General features: G+C 50.0%; 1 protein-coding gene across 1 annotated transcript in view; it reads right to left on the bottom strand.

Annotated features, from left to right (window-relative positions):
- Positions 1-1761: 1761 nt before the first annotated feature.
- Positions 1762-9936, bottom strand: part of LAT2 (linker for activation of T-cells family member 2) — a 15497-nt gene continuing 7322 nt past the window's right edge. Inside the window, exons 5-10 of the mRNA XM_015428275.1 lie at positions 9665-9695; positions 8920-8975; positions 6449-6505; positions 3846-3914; positions 3102-3168; positions 1762-1947 (exon numbers count right to left, since the gene is read on the bottom strand). Of these exons, the coding sequence (XP_015283761.1) occupies positions 1935-1947; positions 3102-3168; positions 3846-3914; positions 6449-6505; positions 8920-8975; positions 9665-9695 (293 nt within the window). The 3' untranslated portion in view covers positions 1762-1934. The remainder of the gene's footprint in view (positions 1948-3101; positions 3169-3845; positions 3915-6448; positions 6506-8919; positions 8976-9664; positions 9696-9936) is intronic.

The raw sequence follows: 9936 nt of genomic DNA, 5'->3' as shown, positions 1-9936 counted from the left end.
GCTCTTCACAGGCTGCAGCTTAGGGGCCAAGCCCCTGCTTTGCTGGAATTGAACCTGTGAACTTCCACATGCATCTCCAGGTAAAGGGTCTCTGGGTAGCAGAGAAATACTTCTCTCTCTGCTGCCAGTCAGGGTGGATGATTGGGAGGGAGAGGGACCACAGCAGTTGCTTTGGAGAATATCCTGGCTCCTTCGGGCAAGGGATCTCAGGTCACAGGTGCTGGGAAAACTCAAAGAGCACAGGCTTAACAGACTGGGAATGGCTTAATAAATCTGAGAGGCAGTTTGGTGTTGTGGTTAAGAGCAGCCGACTCTAATCTGGGAGAACCGGGTTTGATTCCCCTCTCCTCCACATGCAACCAGCTGGGTGGCCTTGGGTCAGTCACCAGTTTTTTCAGAGCTGTTCTCTCATGAGCAGTTCCCGAGAGAGCTCTCTCAGCCCCACCTACCTCACAGGGTGTCTGTTGTCGGGAGAGGAAGGGAAGGTGATTGTGAGCCGCTCTGAGACTCCTTCAGATAGTGAAGGGCAGGGTATAAATCCAATCTCTCCTTCTTTTGAGTATGTTCCACTTTGGTAAATTTGACAGACACAGACGTGGGGAAATAAATGTCATGCTAAACAGCCTAGCCCTCTGTTCCCCTGTCAAGAGGGAGTCGCTGAACATACCACAGTAACTACAATTAATTTACTGGCTATAAGGGAAAAAATGCAGTAGAGCGTTAAGCAGTTCAGTGCACTTAAGAGAAGAGACAGCCCTGCTGCACACGTTTCTACCTGCAGAAAGGTGAGGATTTTTGGTGAGGAGTGGGAAGCCTCCAAAGTAGCAGCCACTGGAAAAAGACCTTTTCATCTTCCTGAGCTGCTGCCCATCACCGCAGGCAATCCTTCTGAGCTAGATAGACCCACAGTCAGGCCTAGGTTATAAGCAGGGCTATTTTGGGGCAGGAACGCACAGGAACGGAGTTCCGGCTGGCTCCTGAGTTAGCCACGCCCAGTAGGAACTCATTAGCATAATAGGCCACACCCAAGAGCAGGAACTCATTAGGATTGGCTACATTAGGGGTGTGTGGCCTAACATGCAAAGGAGTTCCTGCTCCAAAAAAAGGCCCTGGGTTTTGACAACAAACAAGGTAAACAGAATAAGAAGCAAAAGGTGGGTGTGGCTGGATGACCACACTTCTGGTAACATGGGGGTGTGGCCTAATATGCTAATGAGTTTCTGCTGTTAGGTGTGGCCTATTACGCTAATGAGTTCCTGCTGGGCTTTTTCTACAAAAACTGCCCTGGTTATAAGATAGCTTCATATTCATCCCTTCAGCATAGCCGTTACAGCAAATAACTCCTCTCCTCTCGTGCAAATATCAAAGTGTATCTTTGGGCATTCAAAACTGCCAAAGGCCTGCAAGGTTTGGGAACAAGCCCTCCCTTTGGAGTGCGGGGCAGGGGAGGGCAACTTTCCCCCCTTTGTTTTATGGCAATCGAGGACCTTTCAAAACGAACATTTGAAAACTTCAAAATGTGAAGATTCGGCACCTTGCGTAGCCGTGAAAGCTCTTTACTGATACAAAAAACCCCATTTCAGTAACTATTTCACAACGTGGAGGACTCCCATGTTATTCCATCCCCATCTACATCTGGCGTTCTTAAATACCTGCATCCATTTCACTTTTGAAGTCTGCAGAACTTGCGCAGAGTTCATAAACCACCACCTGGCTACGTTTAAAGTATAAACTGCCCAGATGTCCCCCCCCCGCCCCCCGTTCTGGTTGATTTTGGAGTGGAGTCCTGCTCTTGAGGTCAGAGTATCTCCTCAGAGTTGCCGGTCAGTGTGAAAGAGGCGGCAGAAGACAAAGAAATCCTGAACGGCATCAATAGTCTCATCGGGGAAGATCGATGAGATCCTGGCGGCTGTTGAGTCATTCTTTCCCAATTCTTAAGCAGGAAACCTGGGCAAGGAAAAAAAGTTTGCCATGCTTGACCTCTATAGTGTTTTCAAGGGCTTTGTGCATCTTATGTCAGAATCCTCACAACAGCACTGTAAAGCAAACCAGCTTTATTGCAGGGCCTGATGAACAGCTGCTTGCCTAAGCCCACCTACTGCGTCTGTGGCAGAGCCAGAATTTAAACCAGGCACTTTCTGGATCACAGACAGCTCCTCCTCTGAGCCATCGTATCATCCCAGAGCAACAGAAGAGATGGTCCTTCAATTATTCCATCCCATTTTGGAACTGGAGCATTGACTGGTTTTGTGGCTGTCATTTTGGCTTTTATTGAGTATCATACTGTAGAGGAAAAGCAGAATTTTAAAAACAGGGGAAAAATATAATTATTTTGAGCTAAAGAAAACAATTCCCAGAGAGCTGCATGAAGCCGGCACTAGCAGGCTATTCTGAAGTGTTCAATAGGCCAAATCGCTCCATATTGATATCCCTGGTGAGGTTTCCCCCACCACATTCTTGCTGTTGCTTCTAGCTAACTTGTCAGAGATTGGGGGGGTGGGAGGACAGCTCAGGGATTTTAATATGGCTGGGGGGGGGGGGAAATATGCAACACAGGGATTGTTTTTAGTTTGTCCAGCAAGGATGGATGGATAGATAGATGATAGAAGACAGAGATAGACAGATGACAGACATTGAGACAAATAGATATAAGTAAAATTAACAAACCATTAAAAACCCAGAGCGAGCATAAAAACCCAACACAAATCATTTAGCTGCCTTGTAAAGCAGGCAAGAAGTAGACCATATAAACAGCCGAAATAGATCGAAACCTTTAGGTGACAGCCTGGTGCCTGAGAAAATAATATTAACAAGTAGGCTAGGTGCCAGGTGAGCCTCAGAGGGGACCACAGAACACAAATGAGGGGCCACCACTGAAAAAGCCTTGCCCCAGTCTGCTGGCATGAGCACGGACAGCAGGGCTTATCAAGAGGTTATTAACCAGTGAGTCGGCCAGTAACAGGGATGGAATCACTCACAAAGAAGGAGAATTGCTATGATACTTGAGCCTGTGAAGGAGACGGCCCAGAATGTTAAATGAAACAGATCCACACAAGCTCCAACGCAGTGTGATGGGGGGAGACATGCATAAGAACACATACCCGCTTTTTGGCACGCAGCCAGGCCCGGCATTGACATAATCCGGCTCATCATCATCACTGGAGCTTCCTAGAGGGAAATCAAAGGAGTTCAGACCCAAGGAGAGAGGGCACAGTGCACTTCCCAGGGCTGGACCCAGTGATTTCGGTGCCTAGCATGGGGAATCCAAGCAGTCCCTCCCACACTGATCAGCACAGTGGAATAACCTAGGTTGCCAGGTCTGGGTTGGAAAATACCTGGATCCAGGAGAGGGCGGGGTTTGGGGAGGGGAGGGGCAGCATGGTCCAATGCCATGGAGTCCACCCTTCAAAGCAGCCATTTTCTCCAGGGGAGCTGATCTCTGTCAACTGGAGATCAGGTGTAAAGGCGGGAGATCCCCAGGCCCCGCCTGGAGACTGGCAACCCTAGAATAGCCACAGGTGTGTTATCCTGCCCGAATTCCTCCCTTTTTCACAGTGAGTCTGCTGATCCAGCCACCATTCATCTGCAGAGAATATTCTGGAAGGTCATGCACCCTGGGGGGCTCGGGTTCTCCTCTTAAACAGCCATCTCAGGGGTGAAAGGGTCAGTTCCATTTCCTGCAATTTCCCCTGCCGCATTTTGTCCTTTTCTCTTGGACACACTCTTCTCATTGGTGCAAGGTCACGGAGCATTTCAAACGCAGGCCGTGCACCAGCAAGAACAGCGCGGTGTGCAATGCATCCACGGCCGCTCTGGTCAGCACAACAGAAAAGCCCAGGCCTTACCTGACTCAGGCGGGGTTTGCCATAACTTGACAGCGGCACTGTTTTCATAGACAGCCATCTCTGGGAAGCCTAAAGAAGCAGAATAAAATGTCAAGTAAAACCAGTCCCTCACACGGCAATACACCTTCTTCCCAAACGTTTCCTTCCTCTCCAGTTTATCACTTATTTTTCTTCCTGTGTTAAATTTCAATCAGTAGTTAAGATTTATACAATTTTGCTGGTTGTAAATAATACTAGAACTCTGAATCACTCAATGAAGTTGAAGGGCAGGAAATTCGGGACGGGCAAAAAGGAAAGCCGCCTTCATGCTACGCCTACTGAATTTATGGGCCACGCAAGGCCCCTGGCTTTCAAGCACAAATTCATGGACAGGTGGGCTAACAGTGGCTATTGGCTACAATCAGTAAATAGAACCTTCATGTTCAGGATCATTGGCAGACGCAGGACGCGGGGCTAAATGGAACTTCCACCTGATCTAGCAGGGCTCTTCTTAGGTCCTTACAAGCCCTGTGCAGCTCCTAGCCGCCGGGCTGCCAGGCTTCTCCCCTCCCCCCCCCCCCCCCCCCCGCCGACAGCAACAATGTCCATGGCTCCCAGCACCAACCCTCCAAGGCTTCTCCCCCCCCCACCGCTGCCAGCAGCAACGGCGGAAAGCCCTGCATGGCACCTAGCCATGGGGCTGGCCAGGCTCCCCCTCAGCAGCAATGGCCGCAGTTCCCAGCCACCGGCCCGCCAATGCTTCTCCCCCCGCGCCGCTGCTGCCACCAACAGCAGCAATGGCAGCAACCCCTGCACAGCTCTGCCACAGTTCCTAGTGGTGAGTGCATCCTCTGCGCATGCGCAGGGAACACTCCTTTACTTTTGGAGGGATTTAAGTATCCCCCCCTATAGTTTTTTTTATAGATTTCAGATTTTTCTGCACACCTGGGGATTGCCCTAAATGTGCAGGAAAATTTCTTTGCCCCCTAGGTGTCCCCAATGTGCAGATTCAGATATCCATACACAGCCTTTGCTATTAGATATATAGATTAGCTGTGTTAGGAAGGAAAACTTCACATACTAATATAGACCCTCCCCTTACAGGGTTGCTGTAAGGGTTACAAAATAATGCATGTGAAGAGCAGAATATAAATGCTAAAACCTTCCCCTCTGACGGCTCACACCACTCTGGATTTAGGATCCCTTGAGAAGGCCCAGAGTACACTCCCAAGACCTTCTGACCTCCCTTTTGGCCGAATAATAGGCGTGAGGACCAGGCAGAGTGAACAATGAAAATAGTTTATTTTATAGATCAAACAACAAGGTGCAGAATTATAACAGTAACTGGGTGAAAAGAAATCAAATGCCCTAACGCGTCAAAATATATACTGTCCCTAGCCCACTATTCCAAGTGGCACTGGACTACTCACCCTTCCCTCAGGAGGAGGGCCTCTTCCCCGCGGCAGCCTCTCCTGGCCCTGTTCCCTGGGAAGAACAGCTTTTCCTGCTGCTCCGGATCTTTTATTCCAAGCCCTCCTCTTTTCCTATTGGTCAATTTGGGCTCCAAAACCTCTCAGGGGCTTCTGGGACTTGTAGGCCCAGCCTCACCTACTGCTAGCCAGGCTCCCTGAGCCAAGTAGGCCTCTGGTGGCACAGCCCAGTTCATGACAGACCCAGTTCAGGTTTAGAAAGCAAAAGATCAGCTATGGATGAAGTCCAGGGCAGTTTGCCAATCAGTCCAGTAAAACACAACTTATCAGAGGTGTCAAACATAAGGCCCGGGGGGCGGAACTGGCCCATCCAGGGCTCTTATGCAGCCCGCGAGCAACTAGTGCAAGGGAGGGGACTGTTTGGGGAGAGTGGGCAGAGATACTCTGATTGTGGCTTCAGCATGGCAGAACAACCTCATCTGCAGCAGTCAAGCATCATGGGAATATTTGCCTAGTGCAGCGCTGCTGCCTCTTCAGACTTCCTATGTGGGTTTTCCTGTGCACCCCCCACCCAGCCCATGGGGCCGTGCAGTGAGGATACACCAATTCCGAACTTACCAGCTGCTGTCCTTTATACAGTTTATATCTTTGGTATCTGGCATTACGTTTTATGGCACACATGGCCCGGCCTGACAAAGTGACATTTATGTCAGATCCAGCCCTTGTAACAAATGAGTTCGGCACCTCTGACTTACATGAATATAAGATGCTTCCTGCTCCCAAGTTTATCCCAAATCTATTTAGGTCCGTATTCATTTGTTCCAACTGGCAGAGGCTCTGCCAAGGTTTTAGCCCAGAAAAATCCCCAACTATCAGTTTCAACTGGAGATATTGGGGACTGGACCTGGGACCGTTCTATAGGGAAAATCACTGTTCTCCTTTTTGAGTCCTCTCCACTACACCAGTTCAAAAACTGGTTCATTACCACTGGTGATCAAAAAGCAAGTGGATCCAACTGCCTCTCACAAAATACGTCTGCAATTACATAGAGCCTGGACAAGCTCAGGACATGTCTGCATCATTGTAGACATATATAAAAGAAAATGTAGAAACCATTCTAGACGATCTTTTTAATATTACTTTGCAATGCTTTAAATGGGTGAGGCAGAAAATCTCCTATCCGACAGAACTTACCGCACCCGGTGCTCTTCGACGGCCCAACAACATTTTGATAAGACTGTGAAGAGTCCTCTGAAAGAAAGGAAAAGGTAAAATTCACCATGGAACAAAAACAGGGAGAAAAAATCTGAGTTTGACCTGATTGCTTGAGGACAGCTGATTAACTCTGGTTCAGGAGCAAAAAAAGAGGAGAGACCTCTCTGTAAGAAGCCACAAAAGGTACTGCAGAGGACACAGAAAAAGGCAAAGTAAGAAAGCAATTATCCTTAACTGTGTAAGAACAGGTTGTTATTATATACAGTGCAAACAGCTCCAGTATACTTTATCGGGATTGCAATGTATTTGTTATTGGAACATGCTGAAATCGCGACACTTCACTGGGATTGTTTGCACCACATGTAGCAATTGTCTGCACTGTGTATAACCACTTGTTTTTACGCAGGTAAGGATAATTGCTTTCCCCCCCCTTTTTGTGTAGCCTCTGATACTCAGTACCTTCTGTAACTTTGGTTCAGAACACTGGAATAGAGGATCAGACCCAAAAGTCCATCTACCACAGCCTCCCATTTCCCAGCCAGATGACTCCGTGAGCTCCTTTGGAGGAATGCCAAGATAAAATTGGAGAGACGGACAAAGAAGAGAGAAGAGGGGTTGGTTTTCATACCCCGCCCTTCACTACCCGAAAGAGTCTCAGAGCGGCTTACGATCTCCTTTCCCTTCTCCTCCCCACGGCTGACACCCTGCGAGGTAGGTGGGGCTGAGAGAGCTCTTTTGAGGACTGCTCCCGAGAGAACAGCTCTGAGAGAACTTGTGATTGACCCAAGGTCACACCAGGAGCTGCATGTGAAGGAGTGGGGAATCAGACCTGGTTCTCCCAGGTTAGAGCCTTTGCTCCTAACCACCACAACACCAAGCCTGCTCTCACTGCACCAAACCGAAGGGCAGCAGGTTCCCCCAGGGACTGCTTTGCAGAGGTTCACTACCTATAAGCATGGGGGAAGCAGCTGACCTTTGGCAGAAGGCGCTTGGTTAACTCCATCAGGTTGGACCCAGCGTCCCCGTTCCACTAATGGCAGTGCTTTTCTCAGACACAAGGAGTGGATGTAGAGGAAAGCGTTGCTGTTAGTGGAACAGGTCTGTCCCTTTCCTCTCTTGAGGCAGTGGTGGCGGAGAGTGCTGTCAAGTCGCAACTGACTTACGGGAACCCCGCCGGGTTTTCAAGGCAAGAGACAAGCAGACGTGGTTTGCCCCTGTCTGCCCCCACGTAGCAGCCCTGGACTTCCTTGGTGGTCTTCCAGGGCTGCCAGGTCCCCTGGCTGCTCTGGGGAGGGGATTCGGGGGCATTTCGGGGGTGGGGGGGGACGGTGCATGGGGACGCTCTGGTATTTAGATGAAACTCTATGGTTTTTTTCCACCTTCAAACCACAGAGTTTGCCCAAATACCAGAGTGTGGGAATTAGAGACTCCCATAAGGCAAGCCCAGGAGATCTCAAATTCTCACCAGGAGATTGGCTTGGCAGATGCACAAGGTCTTCTGATTCTGCATGAGTCTGCTGAATTACTGAGAGCACAAACTTTGCAACATTCGAGCAAGAGAGGAGAGTTTTAGCGTAAAGAACATTCTGTTCATAGTGTGATTCTAGTTAAAGGCTTCTTCATGTAACCGTTTTCACTGTCCCATGTGTGAGCCTGCTTGATTCTGAATAAAGCACTGCTGACAGGCAGTCAGAGAGACAGTTTGGTACAGAGAGACAGAACTGACAGAGAGCCTGGTCAGTAAGCTTCAAGAAACCTGTTGTGGTGTGTCGTTATTGAACCCTCAAAAGTCAACACCAGAGCGTCCCTGTGCAATGCCCCCGACACAATGATGTCACTTCCGGGTGACGCCATTGCGTCAGGGATGTCACACGGCAACATCCTTGTTTAGGGGCAGGGTTTCCCCTGCCAGCCAGCTGGTCGACAGTGGGGAGAAGCCCCTGAAACCGGGCGTCCCCCTGCCCGGACCTGGGGGCTGACAAGCCTAGTGGTCTCCCTTCCAAGTACTAAAACCAGCCACTCCCCTCAGCCTCCCCCCTTGGCTTACTTCCGTACTTCTCTCTGCATTACAAAACCAAGTCACCTGTGGGGGCCCCCCCCATCTTGGTAAGCATTAGCTGACCTCTTAATGCAGGTTAGTTAAATTGTTTTAAGTGTTTAAGTTTGGTGTAGTGATTAAGTGCTCGGACTCTAATCTGGAAGAACCGGGTTTGATTCCCCACTCCTCCACTTGCACCTGCTGGATGACCTTGGGCAAGCCATAGTTCTGATAAGAGCTGTTCTTGAAAAAGAGCAGTTTCTGTCAAGAGCTCTCTCAGCCCCACCTACCTCATAGGGTGACTGTTGTGGGGAGGGGAAGGGAAAGGAATTTGTCAGCCGCTCTGAAACACCTTTGGGTAGTAAAGGGCGGGGTATAAATCCAATCTCTTCTCCTCCTTCATCAAGCTTACCGCTGGGTGGCCTTAAGAATTTTCTGCAGTTGTAATAATCTACGGAGATGGGTTCCCTGAAAGAAAAAAGACAGATTTTAATTTCCAAACACCAAATATCGGCACGGAAGATGAGAACGGCCACCCCTGAGTCAGAGCAACAGTCTGTCCAGCACGGTGGTTTATCGAAAGCCGCAGTGGAGAATGCGAGCGGCGCCACCTGTTCCAAACTCGCTTCGGCCTCTCCCGATCAGCAGCGAGAGACCTTTCCGCCAAGCAGAAGAATCCCTTTTTTCATCTTTCCGCAGTCTCCTACTTTCTGATGGGGGCGGGGTGTGTGCCAGGAGAAGGCAGCAAGGAAGACATGCTTGCCTCTGAGAGCCCAACAGCCCTGGCATCTCTGTCGGCCAAGCAATGCCAGATTGCCCCTCGAAGCCTCCGTACCCCGATAACAGAGTGGAGAGCCCCTGGCACCTGTAAGCCCTGCCTTGCCGACACCAGAGGGGTGAGCACAGATGTGTATTGGGGGGGGGGATTACCTTACCAGGTTCCTCCCCAAACCTAGAGCCAAGCCCGTTGGCGGTAGAAGAAGGCAATGAGCCCAGGAGGGAGATGAAGTTGGAATCTGTCTTTCCCTGCTGTGAGAATTCTGCGGCTTTGGGACCAGGAAAACACACCGCTGGTGTCTAGCCAGGAAGGGGAGGCAGGGGGAAAGCTGTCTCAAGGCACTGGCCCAGAGCCAACCGCTACTGCGGAGTGGACTTACACGTACGCATCCTCCTGATCTGTCTGGGTTTCTGAAAGGACAAGCAGTTTGCTGTTAGTTCCCAAATAAATGCAGGGTAAGCTGAACATTACCGAGGTGCCCACCCGGAGCCTCCCCCATGAGACCTTTTCCTAACCTAACACACAGCTGCTGGGGTAGGGCAGTGGCTGAAAGCGGAGCTACCGATCAGGAGGCTGCTGGTTCAAATCAGGCTTCTGCCGTGAACTCACTCGGGGGCCTCAGCCCTCAGAGTCCACAATACCAGGCAGGAT

Source organism: Gekko japonicus, unplaced genomic scaffold, assembly GCF_001447785.1.
Source record: "Gekko japonicus isolate JY-2015 unplaced genomic scaffold, Gekko_japonicus_V1.1 scaffold677, whole genome shotgun sequence".
Lineage (NCBI taxonomy): Eukaryota > Metazoa > Chordata > Lepidosauria > Squamata > Gekkonidae > Gekko > Gekko japonicus.
This window is presented reverse-complemented; position numbering and strand designations above follow the sequence as displayed.